This window comes from Xenopus tropicalis, chromosome 4 (assembly GCF_000004195.4).
Source record: "Xenopus tropicalis strain Nigerian chromosome 4, UCB_Xtro_10.0, whole genome shotgun sequence".
NCBI lineage: Eukaryota > Metazoa > Chordata > Amphibia > Anura > Pipidae > Xenopus > Xenopus tropicalis.
The window spans coordinates 114,921,256-114,938,552 of record NC_030680.2 but is presented as its reverse complement, the minus strand read 5'-3'; the positions used below and the strand labels follow the sequence as shown (position 1 = coordinate 114,938,552).

Genomic DNA, 17,297 nt, shown 5'->3' with positions numbered 1-17,297 from the left:
TGTTTAGTACAGGATTTCCTAGCTGCCATAGCATAGCACTCTGCTCCTTGTACCTTAGACAGACACACATGAGAAGAGATGAGTTTGATGGACATTTTTCCCCAAACCAAATTAACTGTGTAGCAGCATAGTTGGCAACATTTCAAAATAATAATAATTAATGATTATTAATATTGATGGGAATTTTCCTTTTTTAACTTTCTTCTGGAAGATGATAAATATGATGGTTTTATTTTTCTCTATGCGGGTTGTGGGGTTATGCTTGTTTGTTTATTATTAACATGGAGCACAAGATAAAGAGGATTTTCGCTGCATTTATTGTGGTACTGTAAGAGATGGAATACAAAAGAATGTCCGCTCCTCATGCACAACTATCACGTACTTGCCAGCACCGTATTTGCCAATAAAGCTGGTTGAAATGCAGCGGGGAGGGAAGAGGGCGACACATACAGGAAGTGATGTCAGAGGATGGCCGTGTTCTGTGTGCAACAGATCAGAAAGACCTGAGGGAGCCGAGGCATCGCAGGTACGGGAGGAGGACGTGGTGTGGGGCAGGGAGGATGCCTTCATGCTGGGGTGTCACGGCGAGGCTTTTGGGCGCGCTGGGAATGGGCGAAGGGGTGCGGTGGGTGCCCGGCAGCCGTGCCACGCGTGGGAGCCTTTCTGTGACCGCGAACGGGTTAAATTGGGAGGCAAATGATTCAGGGAAATGCTTTCACTTTGCGCTGCTGTGTGAGAGTCGCCTGACGTCCCCGGCGGGCTGTTCATTTGTCTTTGCGTGCCTCATAGAGACAAAGGGGCTCAGTATTCCGGTAGGCTAGTGCGTATGTAGCTTTTAGCATTGTCCCTGCTGCTAAACGGGAGCTGTGTTGTGATAGCGAGTATGTGAGGGTGTGAGCAGTGTGTGCTGTTCCCCAGGTGTTACAGGGGAGGGGTCCGGCTGCCGGGGATCCTGCACAGTTCAAGTTCAATTACAGTTGGATACCTTTGTTTAAGCCCTCCCCTCTGTTATCTCTGTAGCGTTTATTATCATCTTTTATATGCTTTGTCATCTAGTTCTGCTCGCTGCAGCACTACATGCAGGTAAAACTGGTGTGAAATCATAGCTTGCACCTATGTATACAGTAAGCAGATGGGAGTTGGCCAAAATAGCTAGTGCTCAGTATCTCCTGTTCCTATAGCTACCTTATCATTGATCTTGCACATTCATATTCAGACTGAGTCCACTCTTTCATAAGGATTAAAATAAATATGGTTTATATGGCCTCAATATGTGCCATGCTTTTCAGATAGTTTATCATGTACATCAGTCCCTTACCTGGGAGATTCTTGTTATAGTGTTACAGCCAGAACAGGAGTTTCAGTGTGCAATCATAAACAAAAGCACTAATGTTCTTGCTAAATAAATTCTAAGCCATATTCTAATAAAAAAAACATTTTATTGCTGTTAAATCATTGCTGCTGGTGATGTCTGTATTTTCTTAATAAAAATAATTAAATTTAACATAATTCCAGTATTGTTAATAGGGCTTGTTGTTCATTCATATGAAAAAAGAGTGCTGCACACACAGGGACTTAGTGCAAGCAAAAATTTCATTTTTTTTTTTTTTTTGCTAATGTTTTTTATATATACACACACACACACACACACACTGATGATGTGCTCCTTTATTTATGCCACGATTCACCAAATTTAATATCTTACACTTGCAAAGGAGTGTACTGGTCATTCTCCCTATCTGTAGTATAAATGAAACACACACTTGAGACCTGATAGGAAATGCCCAGTTAAGAATTTATTTACAGCCCAATGTTCTGTGCTCATATTTGTGAATAAAAACTTTGCTATTTGGTTTTCATTTCTGACATGTTTATAGCTGGGGTGGTTTGTTTGATTCTGGTTCTGACTATATGCTATACCCAGTTTGTCCAATGTGAAGATGTCCTGTTAACCCCCACGATGTCTTAGACATCATCTTAATTTACATTTGTTTACTCGTATGTCACATATTTTTGCAGATAGATTTAAGACCATTTGGTCCCAATGGAAAATATTCTTAAAATGGGTTTCTGCCAAAAAGTTTAATTTGGAGCTTTTTAGGCAGAAATAATCTATAAATAAAGCTATTTTATGGCTTGTTGTTATTGGTCCCTTAAAGAATATCATGCCACTAAGAAGTTCTATTACTAGTCCAATTACTACTTTTCTTAAAATAATCTTTGCATTATGCTGGTAAATGCCATATCCCATTCTATGTGTTTTGCTGGGAAATTAACTCTGAACTCCAAGTATCTCTAATAGAGTGGACATGTATTTAGTTATACATTTGCCAACTGGGTCACGATTAAAAATAAAACCATAGCTGAAGCACATCTTATATATATTATTTATAGTGCACTATGTGACTAAGAAATAAGCAAAGGCTTATGGTCCAGCAGTCCTTTACCATTTAGTATAACTGCATAATTATTTTTTTGGCCAGCATGTGTTTTCGTTTTTTTTGTTAATTTAAGCATGTACCAAATATTCGGGATAAAAAAAGGGTTTGTTTTTTTTCCAATAAGGTATCAGTTGAATGCTTTATTCAGTTTTCTTATAGCTGTGGTACCCAAAATTCACTAAATTCTGCTAACACTCCCTTTAATGCTCTAGGACAGATGGTTATTTGGCCTTGCAGAATGGGTGAACACTGACAAATATTAAGTTTCATTTACATGCCATTTCCCATAGTGTCCTATTTAATATCAAATACAAAGTCTAGTCAAAAATAAAAAAATTAAAGAAGTTAGCATCTTTATTGTTCAAAAGGTATTCTTGCTTGGCAGGAAGGGTTTTTATGTTTAATTTGTTTAATTGGCCTTGGTGCTCCCCATTATGGCATGATCCTTTTGTCTGAAAAATCCCAAATCAAAAGCATTCTGGGTAATAGATCCTATACTTGTTTAGTATTTACATATTTTTGGTTTGGCTACTAGTGGGCTGTCATTGAAAGAGATTACATTTTTGTTTCAAGCACTTAGCTAATTGGATCCCTATTAATGTGCTGATATTACATTTATGCTTAACCTGAAAATTTTAAATACAGTTAAGTTTTGCATTTTTCGTACTCTGACATTCTTATTGTATTCTATTTCTGCAGGTAGCGAGAGACCTCTCCTCGACGTCATGCAGTCCTTTCGAGAGCAAAGCAGTTATGGCAGCCAGCAGACTTATCCTCCGGAAGCTCATGGCCCCTCCAGGCTGGAAGAGTTTAGCCCAAGACAGCAGGCTCAGATATTCCAGGGAAACTATGGAGGACGTCGAGGAGGGTCGAGCACTCCTGCCACAATTCCAGCTGGAGAAACTTCAAGTATTCAGAGCTACCAGTCTTACAGAAAAGAATCTGGGGATTTTTATTATTTGGGTAACAAAGAAGGAGGTACACCTGCAAGCCAGACACCACAGCGGAGGCCATCAGGGCCAGTGCAAAGCTATGGACCTCCTCAAGCAAACAGCAGCAGTGGTACAAACTTTGGCACACCCTATGGAAGGGAGGGGCATCACAGCCAATTTGCGAACCAGCATTCAGCAGCAGGCAATCTCTCCCAGTACTCGCAGGACTTTCCAAGTTCGTTTTCTCCTGGTGGTAGTCAGTACCCTTCTCATGTCACTAGCCAGCAGTTGAGGCAGCAGCTTTATCAATCACACCAATCCCTGTCCCAGTCTGGGAACCCACCAACATCTGCAGGTGCCTCACATCTACAGCAGATACAGCGATCTACTGCACTCAACTCCCCTGCTGGATACCAGTTAAGAATGGGGCAGTATGGTCAACACTACCAGCCTTCTCCTGGCTCTTCTTCTAGTTCTTTTCCTTCTTCTCAGAGGTTTGGACAGACTGGTCCAAACTATGAGGGTTACAGTCCAGGAGGGGCTAGCTCTACATATGAGAGCCATATGCCAGGGTCATCATATGGAACACAGCAAGGGTTTAGCAGTTATGCCAGTCAGCACATGAAAAGCTTTGAGACATCTAAATTGCCACAGAATGTAGGGCAGGGACAGTCACAACAACAGCAACAGACTTCTCATGTCATGCAGTACTCCAATTCTTCTAAACTACCCCTACAAAGCCAAACAGGACAATACAGTCAGTCTGAAGTCCCAGTACGCTCTCCTATGCAGTTCCAACAAAATTTCAGTCCAATCTCAAATCCTTCCCCTGCAGCCTCAGTTGTACAGTCCCCAAGCTGTAGCTCCACTCCCTCACCTTTGATGACAAGTGGAGAAAACCTCACATGTGGGCAGGGTAATGTGCCTCTGTCATCCAGAAACCGTATTTTGCAGATGATGCCACAGCTAAGCCCTACACCTCACGGGGGAGGCTTTAAAGGGTTTGGTGTTGAAGGTCCTCCTGACAAACGACTGACTGACCCAGGTCTAAGCAGCCTTAGTGCTCTAAGCAGTCAGGTTGCAAACCTGCCCAACACAGTTCAGCATATGCTGCTTTCGGATGCTCTGGCACCTAACAAGAAAAGTGGGAAGCGAACATCTAGAAAGGCTGATAGCTGTGCCAACTCAGAAACCTCTTCCCAAGCTGAAGAACAGCTGAAATCTCCAATGGCAGAGTCACTAGATGGCAGCTGTTCCAGCAGTTCAGGGGATCCTGGTGAAAGGGTAAGGCAACTTAGCGGGCAAAGCACAAGCTCTGAAGCTGGTTACAAGGGAACTTCTTCTGAAAAGCCAGCTTCTCCTACACAGGGTTGGTCAACTGAGCTTTCTGAAAAAACACAAGCGGAAGAAGTGGAAACTGTTCCAGAAGCCACAGAGACTTTTCAGGAAGTGTCCAAGGTCAGTGAGAAATCTGTGGGTGTCATAGTAGCAATGGAGACTGTAGCCACCAGGTCAGAGAAAGTCACAGAAGAATCTTCAACACTAGATAATGATGAAGTTGAAACGTCATCACAGCCAGAGGTGCCTGAAACAGTTAAAGATGATGATAATGTCAAGGAATGCCCCCCTGACCAGAATGGAGAACCTAGTGATGCCGATTCTCAGCCTGTTCCTATTACAAGTAGTACTTCTAGAACAGAGGCTAAATCTCCTGTGGGCTCTGGGTTTAGTTTTAAAGAAGGAGCAACAAGCTCTAGAAATGCCAGCAACTTGCCTCAGCATCTTAAAACTCCTGATTCAGCAGGGTGTGGAGGACAGGGTGATAAGAAATCAGGAACAGGAAGAAATGATAAGTATCCTAGCCTCCTTCAGGAAGTCCTGCAAGGACATCATCAGCAGGAACGAAGGTATGCTAGAAACACCCAAGACCCTCCACCAGTTACTGGAAGTTCTGAAGCAAGTTTGAGACCAAATATACTCATGAGCCAGGCAAGTGAGTTACCTAACCGTAACATCCTTGGCAAGACACTTGCTCCACATTTAGAAACGCCTAACTGGGGCCCATGGGATAGAAAGTCAGCTCCTGATGTTAAACCATTGAATGTAACAGATTATTCTGCAAGAAAATTTGAGGTGGACCCTCCAGCCTCCTCTCAGGAATCTAGTGGCATCCCTTCAGAAAGACGGTCTGTAATATGTGATATCTCTCCACTGAGGCAGCTTGTTCGAGATCCTACTGCTTCTCATCATGTTGGACAAGAAAGATCAGCTGATGGAAGATCTGGACAGTCTGTAATCTTACCTAGTGGAATGATATCTTTAGATGCAAAGTCAAGTAACCAGGGAGGAACGCCTAAAGAACAAGACACTGAAGCAACAAAGATGCATAGAAAAAGAACTACAGATCACTGCATACCATACAGCACCAAAGAATCTGCTAGGGGCAATGGCAGCCCAAGATCCATGACCTTTGACCCAACCCAGGATTATAGTCCACATAATAGTAGAGGACCTCATCCCAGAAGGGGAACTGCCAGAGTGGGGGCCCGTGGTAGATCACCTGTACAGGATCTTGGTGACAAAATGAAGATGTCTCCAGGGAGAAGCAGAGGACCAGCAGAAACTCATCATATGAATCCAACAATGAGCCTCTCAGAAAGAGCAAGCAGAGAAGCTTTTTACTCTGCTTTTTTTCAAAATGCTGATAATGCTGCTTTGAGTTATCATTCAAACTCTAGAGCAAGCTCCTATGGAGAGCCTCACCCAACGTTTACATCTCCTCTTCATTATAAGAGACCAGTGTACCAGCAGGAGGAATTTAAAGAATGGCTGGGAAGCTCTATACTTTCTGCATCACAGCATCGTCAAGAAATGCAGCGTAAAAGCCCAAGGCAGGAGCAGTTTCATGTCCGTAGTCCAGGAAGGGTTGAGAATGAGGTAATGGTTTACAACCAGCCAGGTGCATATCATGATTCTAGCAGTCTAGAATATGGACGCCAGCTGCGTGTTGGTGAGGGAGGACCCACCAATTTGACAGCATTGGAGCTTAAAAGAAATGCTCAAAAAACACCTCCAGTGGACTCTACTAACTGGAATTTGGGCCGTCAGACTTCTCCTGTCAAAAAACTTGGGTCCCCTGTAGGGACAAACCAAAAACCCTTTAGTTCTGGTAGGGAAACAGATACTCTTGTCCATAGATCAGGAGAAGGAACTGAGATCTCCAAGCCCGGGTGCAATGCCCATAGACCTCAAGGCACAGAAGAACAATCACACCATAACCCTCTAATCATGAGAAGAAGAGTACGTTCTTTTATCTCTCCAATTCCCAGCAAAAGGCAGCCTGGTGATGACAAAGGGCGCCTGCCTGTTTCTAATGTAAAGGAAACTTCAGACAGGACATCTGTGTCACAGGTATTAACTTCTAGGAGCAAAGAAAGTGGCTTTTCCCCTGTGGCAGATGAACCCCACAAAGGTGGCCCAGAACAGACAAGCCCATCAGCTGTATCCCTTTCTAGTCCAGCCAAGACAAAAATCCTTCCTCCCCGCAAAGGGAGGGGTCTAAAACTGGAGGCAATTGTACAGAAAATCACTTCACCTAATGTTCGTCGTATTTCAGCCCCAAGTAGCTCAGAAAGCGCAGCTGAAGCTGTAACACTAGATGATATTCTCTCTCTAAAAATCAAGGGCCCAGAGAGTGGAAAAGGTTCCATGCAAGAAGCAGAATTGCCTGGGGTTGTTGGACCAGATATCTCCTGTAGTGAAGAGACAACTGCAAAAAGCCTGCCTCCCAAGTCACTTGATGTATGGGCACATGATGAAAAGAAAATCAAAACTGAAATGGAGGAGCAGTCTATGGAAACTAAAGACTTTTCAATGTCTGGGCTTCCAGCACAAGCGTCTAACCATTATATGGATGGAAAAGGTACATCTACGGCCTTGGAACCAAAATGTGTTTTACCCCAGGTGCAGCAGCATGAAAATGTAGAAAAGGAGAAACTTGCAGGAACACCTTGTAATGTTACTCCAAAACAAGAAGTCATACCTCAGAAGGGATATTTCCCCTCTGGAAAGAAGAAAGGACGTCCTGTTGGTAGTGTCAACAAACAAAAGAAACAGCAGCAACAGCCATTGATGCAAGAGCAAGGGCATCAGCAGCCACCACCACCTGTTTCACCAGCCTCAGTCTCTGCTCTCCCACCACAGCATTTGGATGAGCATTTGGATATCTCTGAGGCAGAGCCTAAACCTAAAAGGAGGAGGACAGAAAGAAGAAAGCCTACTGGAGCACCAAGAAGAAGAAGGGGAAAACAAGCTGCTCCTATAGTTGCCCCTATAGAGCCAGAAATCAAACTTAAATATGCCAGCCAAAATTTAGACAAGCCTGAGACCAAAACCAAGTCTTTTATTCCTTATATACATGTGGAAAATAAAGAGGAGCTGGGATTGTCTTGTGTCATCATCAATGCTGAAGAGGAGGAACAACATTGGAAGAAATTAACATCAGTTCGCAAAGGTCAGCGATCTGCTTCTCCACAACCCAGCACAGACAGTAAAGCACTTCCTTCATCTAGCTTTATGGTACAAGGGCCAGTTGTCACAGAGTCTGCTACCATGGGCCACCTTGTCTGTTGCCTTTGTGGTAAGTGGGCTAATTACAGGAATTTGGGAGATTTGTTTGGCCCATTCTACAACCAAGAATATGCATCTACGCTTTCTAAGAATCCCCCACCAAAAAAATCATCAGAGACTCCTCGAAAAGTTAAAGTTCGTCACAAAGACACCTCTGATGGTTCTAAGTCTGACTCTGATGAGGAAGAGGAAGAAGAACCACAGCAAGCACGAGAACAACGTAGTCTAACTGCTCATCCTCGCTACAAACGTCGGAACCGTTCAGGAGATTGTACCTCCTCCAGACTTACTGTACCTTCCCACAGGAAGACCACTGACCCTTCTGAACTAACTCCCATGGACTCTAGTGGGCCATCCACAGCTGAGGCAGGCCCTGAGCAAGGGGTTCAGATCCCCCAACTACCTCTCGACAGCAATGAATTTTGGATGCACGAGGGGTGTGTCTTATGGGCCAATGGTGTCTACTTTGTCTGTGGCCGATTATATGGTCTTCGGGAGGCTGTTGACATTGCACGAGAGATGGTGAGTGCTTCCTTTATGACAAGTTTACAACATAGTCTTGAATTGCTCATTTTTTTTGCTTAATTGGGAATACCAGCAGACAAGTTGACCATGTAGGTTTATAGCAACACGCTGTTTTCTGCTATATTATGATGATTTTTGTAGGGGGGCAATTCTCTTTGAAATGCTTTATTGGTATCTTGTGGTATTTTTAGATTATTTTCTAATCCTTTTTGTTTTTTACATTTTTTTTACTTGTTTGATCTGCTCAGGGGTTTTTAGACTTTATAGGGGAACTATTGGCAAAGTGAACATTTAATATAAGCTTCATTGCACTGAAATAAACAAAACTTTTAAAATATAATCAATAAAAAATTCTGACTCATTTATGAAATAATCAAGTTTTATCACTTCCCCCCCCCCCTCTCTGCATTTGTCTCTTTGTTCTCTCTTCATGCAGCAGTTGGGAGTCTAATTTTTATGTCTAATGCAGCCTTTGGGGGTGCTCCTTTTTCCTAGAACAGCGGTTTGGCACCCCTGGAACTTTTTTTATGTTTGTGATGCTCTCCAACTCATTCAAGTGTAGCTCAGGTTGGGATCCCTGTATTAGAGCTCAGTCTTTTAAAATCACCAGAAGTTCTCTCTGCTTGCAGGATTTGGATTTGATTTTGTTTGTGCTGGAATCAGCTATTTGAGTGAGCACTGATACATATGCTAGGAAAAGGAGCCCCTTTCAAAATATATATTGGGCCTAACTGTCAATAAAAATCTGGCACCTGACTCCTGCATTGAGAGTGAAAAGAAATAGATGATGAGAGGGAGAATATTGAAGATAAACTTATTTTTAAAATTGGTCAATTCTAAATTGATTATGTTTAGAATATTTCTTATTTCAGTATGATGAAACATTTATTAAATTGTAATTTTTGTGATAGTTCCTCTTTAAGTCTAGTGCTTAGTCATGTAGGATAGCAAATAGACAGTGTGAGTTGTATCTAGGGGACCAAATATGCATTCTCCTCATTCCTACGTGACCTTTTGGGGGAGAACCCCATAGGTTGAGAACCACTGTTCTGCAGCTTATCAGTTTGAATATAAATTTGGTAAATTCTAAAAATAAAATCTAACTTCATCAGTTACTGGAGACAGTGAACCTGGCAATGATGAAGGATTTAGTTTTCATGCCGTAGAAAGGAAAACAGTAAAAAAAAAAACCTGCAAAAAATGAGGATGTAGTCTTTGCCTGCCTGATGGGATTTTTAGACCTGTCTGATATCCATACAATATATTTTTGGCATGCCCTCTGGAGGGGCTGAGTTGGCAGCTTTTTTTGGTCCAATTATGGCCAACTTAACACCCTTCAAAAAGTTCAACAAAACTGTTGTCATTGGGCACAGAAGGTATTGTGCACATTGTAGTAAAAATCACATTGGGTAATTAATCCAGACTGTCATAATATTTCAATTAGACTAATATTCACAGGAGTTTTTAATAACATGGAATCTAAGTGCCATGATTAACTCTTAAAGGAACAGTAACATCAAAAAATTAAAGTGTTTTAAAGTAATTAAAATATAATGTGCTGTTGCTCTGCAAAAAACTGGTGTTTTTGCTACAGAAAAGTTACTATATAAATAAGTTGCTGTGTAGCCATGGGGGCAGCCATTCAAGCTTGAAAAAAGGAGAAAAGGCACAGGTTACATAGCAGATAACTAGTAGATAAGCCCCATATAATGGGGGGTTTATCTGTTATCTGCTATATAACCTGTGCCTTTTCTCCTTTGAATGGCTGCCCCCATGGCTACACAGCAGCTTACTTATATAAACTATAGTAGTCTTTCTGAGGCAAACACACTAGTTGTAGCAATGCAGGGCAACAGTACATTATATTGTTATTACTTTTATACACTTTCATTTTTTGGTGTTACTGTTCCTTTAAATCCTGTAGATCAGCTGTACAAATTCTGTGGTACCAAGAGTCAGAATTTTTCTGGCCTACACTGTGGAGGGTCAATAATTGAAGCTAGATTTGACCACTCCCCTTTTTTAAACTGCACCCACTTCAAGCCACACTTATGTTATCACAAGAGCTTTTAAGACCGTATCCACACTAATGGTGGTAGCGCAACAAAAACACAAATGGTTGGTGATCACTGTTGGGATATCTCCTTTCATTGACATGTGAAAGAATTATATTATGTCATATTAAGCCCATACCATTAAATCCATATGCCTCCTCCTCCCCTGTGGCTAGCACAGCAACCCCGCATATTATTAGGGACCATATACCTTAGGGACCATATAATGAATATTTCCTGACAGAGTATGGCGCATAGAGGCAGCATAGGGCAGACAGAGTATGTCACACATAGGCAGCATAGGCAGTCAGAGTATGGTACAGGCAGGCAGAGTATAGCACACGCAGGCAGTATAGGGCAGGCAGTACATACAGTGACACAATGCTGGCACTGCTTCTATAGCCTGTCTGAGGTGTGAACGAGATGGGAGCTTACAGTATGAGCCTGAGGTGTGAACAATGCAAAAGGTGTGAACAGGGGATTACATGGGGAATAAAGGGGTTTACAGCCTGAATCTGAGGTGAAAACAATGCAGGGGGCCAGTAAATCACATTACTGATACCATTTAAATCTTACGCAGAGGTAAGCAGTCACAGCAGCCAATACAGGTGGGGGGCCGCGGGCCACGGGCCACCAGTTGGACAGCACTGCTGTAGATCAAAATGTGTGTGGGTTGAGGACTAGTTACAGGGCTTCGCTTTTATAACCTTAAGTGCACAGGTGACAAAATGGCTAAAGTTTGTTCCCTCTGGCATTAATATAAAATGCCAGTGTTAAAATGAAGCCTGAAGTTTCCTTACAGCGCAGCTTCGGCCTCGCATAGGCAATGCATATGTTTTCCACTGGCAATTTATCATTAATGTTGGTGGGATGGAAACTTTGGACATTTCGTTTCCAATGTAGAAGAGATTTAAAAGTGCAGGTGACAAAACATCCAGTGTGCCTGTACCCTTAAAGACTTCTGCTTTACAGTATGTGGCCAATCCAGCAAGTGAACTTAATTAACTTCATCACAATCTAAATGGTATTGCTTGGGTCATTTTGTGGATTGATAAATTTAGGCTTAAGCAGAGTGATTTCAAACTTGTGCTGGAATAGAGGAAAGTAACTGTTATACTGTTGTACATCAGTACTAGTAAAGTAGCTCCGTAATGCACGGACCTTTTCCCTGGGGATGGTGACATGACATGCGCCTTGTGTTCTCGCCAAGTGTAGGTGGTTGTGATGTACGGGTCGAGTTTTTCTAGATCCGCACCCAACCCTAACCCGCCTGCTCCCAGCCCGAACCCTACCTGCCCACCACTGACGTCACAAAAGGGGTAGGGTGGGCATGTTCCTATAAATTCAAGAGCCGGAATTGGGAAACTGACAGTGTAAGATCGCCGGTGGGGAGGGCAAGCAGAGGAGCTTGACCCGTATCCCCCCACAACCTGAAAATGTAGTGCGGAGATCGGCCCGTACCCACCCAACCCACGAGTTCTGCGTTTATCAGGCTGGCCTGCACATCACTAGTAGGCGCTTCCTTGCTATATTCTAGTACAGTGCTGTTCAGCTTGTCATGGTCATTCATTTCTCATATGGCATGTTGTGTAAAGAAGTCTGTATAATATATATATATATATATACGTATATATAATCACAGTTCAGTAAAAGAGCACAACCCTACTGATTGCTCTTGTAACTACAATTTGGCAAAATTACAGAATGTCCTAAAAAAAATAATCAGCTTATGTGACCTGCTTTATTCCAAAAGGCAGTTGCTTTGTAAAAGTTAGTGTAAAATTATAAATACAATAGAGCAAAAGAAATGTGTTATTAAGCCCAATTTTTTTTAGCTTATGTCAGAAAGGTGGGTATTTTCTGTAATTGTTCTGTAAAATGAAAACTGATATAATGCCATATTCTGCCTCAAATGACCCTTCACAAACGCTACATGGTCACACTGCCCTCTAGAAAGGTTTATGCGTACCTGGGAAGGAGCATAGGGAAATTTGTTTTCTTATTTGGTATGATTGAGCAGTCCTAGACAATGACTGCACCTCTTGTTTATTCAATGTGAGCTGAATGTAAGCTTGGTTTTATTACTAATAATATATGAATAAAGCACATATGAGTGTGCCATATAGTGTTCGTATTGTTTTTAAATCTATAGTAATTGATTATTGATTGTGTGTTTAAAGAGTAAGTCACCATACATAATCTCAGAAAAGTATTCTTTGGTATATTTTGCTTTTTTTTTTTTTTTACTTTAACTTTGGCCATGCTGTTGCTGCCTAAGGGTGAAGACACGTGGAGCTACTTAGTAGCAGCCACTTGTCTAAGCTACTAAACACCAGAAAATAACCTGCCATAGACAATACTGAGAATTGCCTTTACTAAAACACACGTAGAGACCATTATCAGTAAATGATCAGCATTGTCTGTTTATGTAGCCACGACAAGTAGCTGCTACATGTAGCTCTGTTTGTCTTCACCCTTAGGGCAGTGGCAGACGGGGAGATTTGCCACAATGCCATCCCACTGGCAAGAATGTAAGTCGCCAGTGGGATGGCATATGTGTCGCTATGATTTGCCGAAGCTTCCTCTCAAGGCAGCTTGGGGTGACTTCGGCAAATCGTAGCGACGAGTATGCCATCCCACTGGTGATTTCCATTCTAATCTCCCCGTCTGCCGCCTCCCTTAGGGCAGGGGTACACGGGGAGATTAGTCGGCCAGCGACAAATCTTTGTTTCGTCGGTGACTAATCTCTCCGCAATGCCATTCCACCGGCTAGAATGTAAATCGCCAGTGGGATGGCATACGCGCCGCTGCAATGTCCCGCAGTCACCCGAAGTTTCCTCTCAAAGCGTTTTACATCTAGCCAGTGGGATGGCGATGTGGGGAGATTAGTCACCCGCGACAACAAAGATTTGTCGCTGGGTGACTTATCTCCCCGTGTACCCCTGCCCTTAACCATCAGCCTTCTTGTCAAGCCATCAGATATTGTGGGATTTGTGCACCCACATAGATCCATTCACCTGGAAGTTCAAGCAATGTCAACAGATTGAGGCTTGAAAACTCTTAAGGGGTCCAAATTTAGTGTACAAAGTGCAAAAATTGTGCATTTATGCACTTAGCACACAACTTTTTGGTGTTGCCAGAGGCCTGCAGCTACCACAGTGAATGCACTATTGCCTGCTTTCAGTGGCATTGTATTCAAAGGGGGGGCTGGAGGGGGTGGCAACAAGGCATCGCCCGTCCCCTAATTTACAGTAAGTTAGGGAGTGGCAGAGACTGCTCTCAGACCCTGTCCTTACTGCATGCCCTATGGCAATATCAAGCTTTTCGATCAACCAAAAAACTGTCTAAAACAGCGGTTCTCAACCTGTGGGTCGGGACCCCTTTGGGGGTCGAACGACCCTTTCACAGGGGTCGCTTAAGAACATAGGAAAAAAAATATTTCAGATGGTCTTAGGAATAATTTTATGGTTGGGGGTCACCACAACATGAGGAACTGTATTAAAGGGTCGCGGCATTAGGAAGGTTGAGAACCACTGGTCTAAAACATCTAAAACTCTTCTTTGTGTGGTATAGTCCTTGGGTTTATTCCACTGATGTAGTAGAGTTAGCATTAAACTAACCATACAAGTTAAGACAACTATACTTAAAGAGAAGATCTTTGGGGTCAGCAGCTTATGCCTAAAAAGCTTCACTGTAATTGTGAAAAATAGAACATTGCTTTATCATGAGTAGTAGAGATCTTTGTGAATGTAATTGCTGCTGAAAGCATATTCTGCGAGTTCTTTGCTATTCCCTGAACTACAGGTCCTGACTACAGACCTGTAAAGAAGCATAATCACAAAAGATGCAAGGCATTGTGGGAAATTTGTTCCTACGTGGAGGATAGTGGACTGCTGCTACATTGTATTAATGGTTCATGTGGTACATTATGTCAGAACCAACACTACAGGGAGTGGCAATGCAGAGTGGGCCAGAATTAAATTGTACACCACTCCCTGGCTCTTGTATTGACTCCCATATTAACCGCTCCCATTCCCTGTGTCACTGTTTAATTTATTCCCTGTCAGAGCCAAATGCCAATTAACTCTTGCTCTGCTGCAGGGCTCTATAGGCTCTTCTTTCTCTTCTATGTTGCTAACCATTATGCAACCTTCCTGTGCAAACAGGGATTGCACTTAGGGTGGTTCGTTTTTTCATGTACAGGTGCCATTCTGGCTAGTGTATAAGAGTATGTGTCAGTCTGTTAATATTGGATAAAACGATCAGCCGTTAAGAATTTTATATATGGGTTGCTCAAAGTGTGCGTTGTATCCATGGTGGTGAAGGTGTGTTGAAAAAGTATGGTAACAAAATATTAGAAGAAAGGGTTAGTGTTACTGTTGGCTGCGATCGTGCGCATAAATAGTGCATTTATGCACTTTGTAGGAAGTACATTCATTTATTGATTTAGGGCTTTTTTGTGTCTCTGCCTCTTCCCAATTTATCAATTTAGTTTCAGCTTTTGCAGAATGCACATTAAACTTTTAAAAAATATTAAAGCAAATTTATTAAATGATGGATGTCTGAGCTGCATTTATGTGATTGTTCTTGAGGATGCACCATCCATTACGCTGCCTTAAAGAAACCGTGACACAAAAAAATATTTTGTATAGATTTAGGACCTGTTATCCATAATGCTTGGGACCTGGGGTTTTCTGCAATTTCTGAAATTTAGGTTCTACTGTCAAGTACTGTTAACTGTGCACTGTGCATTGCCTCATCAGCTGTAATATGGTTTATATAAACAGCTATAGTGTAGCCACAGGAGCTGCCATATTTCCAAATGGGGCTGGTAGGCCCAATTTTCATAGCATATGATAGTACATATCTGTTTGATCCTGTTACAGTTGTTCCAAACACAGAGTGGTTGTGCGCCATATTAGTTATTAGACATTAGGGCTGCAGAACCCACTTGTGAAAAGTAGATAGCAACAAGGCTTTTTAAAATACAATTCTTTCAGTACTTTAGTACCAATTAAATAGAAGTCAAATGTCAGTCATACAAACGTACAGAATTAAGGCTGATGCCACATGGGGCTGATTCTCGGCCTGCGGAAAAATACAGGCAAAAAATCAGCACCTCCATGTGTATAGGCCTCTTACTTTCACCCGGAAGCAATGTGTCATCCTGGGTGCAGACACATGGAGCGGATATCAGCTTGAAATGCAAACTCTTGTGTTTTTTTGCAAATATTTACCACATGTGCCTGCACTGGCACAGACACCATGCTTTGAGTGCCGGAGGCTGACGCCACAAGGGCCGATTCCAAGTCTGTGGAAAAATGCAGGCTGAGAATCGGCCCCTCCGCTTGCATCAGCCTAAACCCCTCATATATGAAGTAACAATATAGCCATGTCATATGACCGTAAACAGGTCAGATGTTATTTTCGGCTCTTAACACACTATAGAAGCTTTTATTACTGTTGCAGAAAAATATTTGACTTGTAAATGTTTGAAAAACAGATATAATCTGTAAATGTGCAATATTTTTTTTTTTTTACTTTCTGGTGTTGACCTTTTCTAAAAGAAAGTTCTTGGGTGAGCAAATCTAATGCACTTGTATCTTTGAAGAAAGGAAGATACATAATATTGCAAAAGTAGCGAGCACCTACCATTGAGCAGAGAAAAAACCAAGGAGGGTGTGCAAGGGTGTACCACATTTGCATGTGACTGGAGCATTACAAGCCAAAGGGTTTACATATACATATAAGGTTATAGCACCACTGGAGTATGGGCTATGGGCGGTTAAATAACCGAGTGTGGTTGGCGCCTTTCGCCCTCCACATATAGGGGCTTTATCAAAGGCTTTTGATAAAGCCCCTATGTGTGGAGGGTGAAACAAGTGGCAAGTGCTTTTTAGTTTTGGCTAGGCAGGATTTAGTAGTCACAGGAAGGGCAGACTGGTTGGGAGGACTTGAGGGATAATTGGGGTGGTGGGGGATGTTGATGTCACTGAGTGACTTTAGGTCTAATTGGTCTGGCATGTAGACCAGCTAACACAGGGCTCATGTTGTTGGTGGTATATGGCTACGTTTGGGCCCATCCATGAGAGATTGGTGTTTGGCCATACTTACAGACACCCAGTCACACCTGGTTATTTAACCACCCATAGCCCATACTCCAGTGGTGCTATAACCTTATATGTATTATATTTCAGCCCTTTGGCTTGTAATGCTTTAGCCACGTGCAAATGTGGAGACAACTGTTTGGTTGTGCCCCCAACTACTACTGCTGTTTCCCGCCTTAAACCTTTCTGCCTTGCTGCCCCTTACATTTGGAATGCCCTCCCCGATTTCCTCCGGAGAGAATCCTCCCTCAGTCTTTTTAAAACTAAACTTAAAGACTCTCTTTTGGAGCACTCACCCAGCACCTGATCTGGGAACTGGCACTTATATTGTAATGTCACCCACTGTGACCTACAGCACTTATATTTGCCCATTTATGTCTGTTAGTTACCCCTCCCATATAGATTGTAAGCTCTACGGGGACCTCCTTCATCTTGTGTTTCTGACTCTTATTGCAACTGTACCTTGTATTTATTTGTATTTATTGTTGAACTTTGTATTTATCCATTATCTTTAACCCCCTGTTTGTATTACTGTATTCTACTGTACAGCGCTGCGTACATAAGTAGCGCTTTATAAATGAAGATATACATACATACATACATTTTGTG

General features: G+C 42.4%; 1 protein-coding gene across 4 annotated transcripts in view; it reads left to right on the top strand.

Moving 5' to 3' along the window:
• The window catches only part of tcf20 (transcription factor 20 (AR1)), a 76,832-nt gene that overhangs the window by 44,790 nt on the left and 14,745 nt on the right, over positions 1-17,297 (top strand). Inside the window, exons 1-2 of one of the 4 annotated variants that reach the window (XM_004913793.4) lie at positions 355-526; positions 3,141-8,524. In XM_004913793.4, the coding sequence (XP_004913850.2) occupies positions 3,167-8,524 (5,358 nt within the window). In that variant the 5' untranslated portion in view covers positions 355-526; positions 3,141-3,166. Of the gene's footprint in view, positions 1-354; positions 527-648; positions 813-3,140; positions 8,525-17,297 lie in introns of those variants that run through there. The other 3 variants (XM_002934712.5, XM_031901057.1, XM_002934714.5) reach the window with 3 other exon arrangements.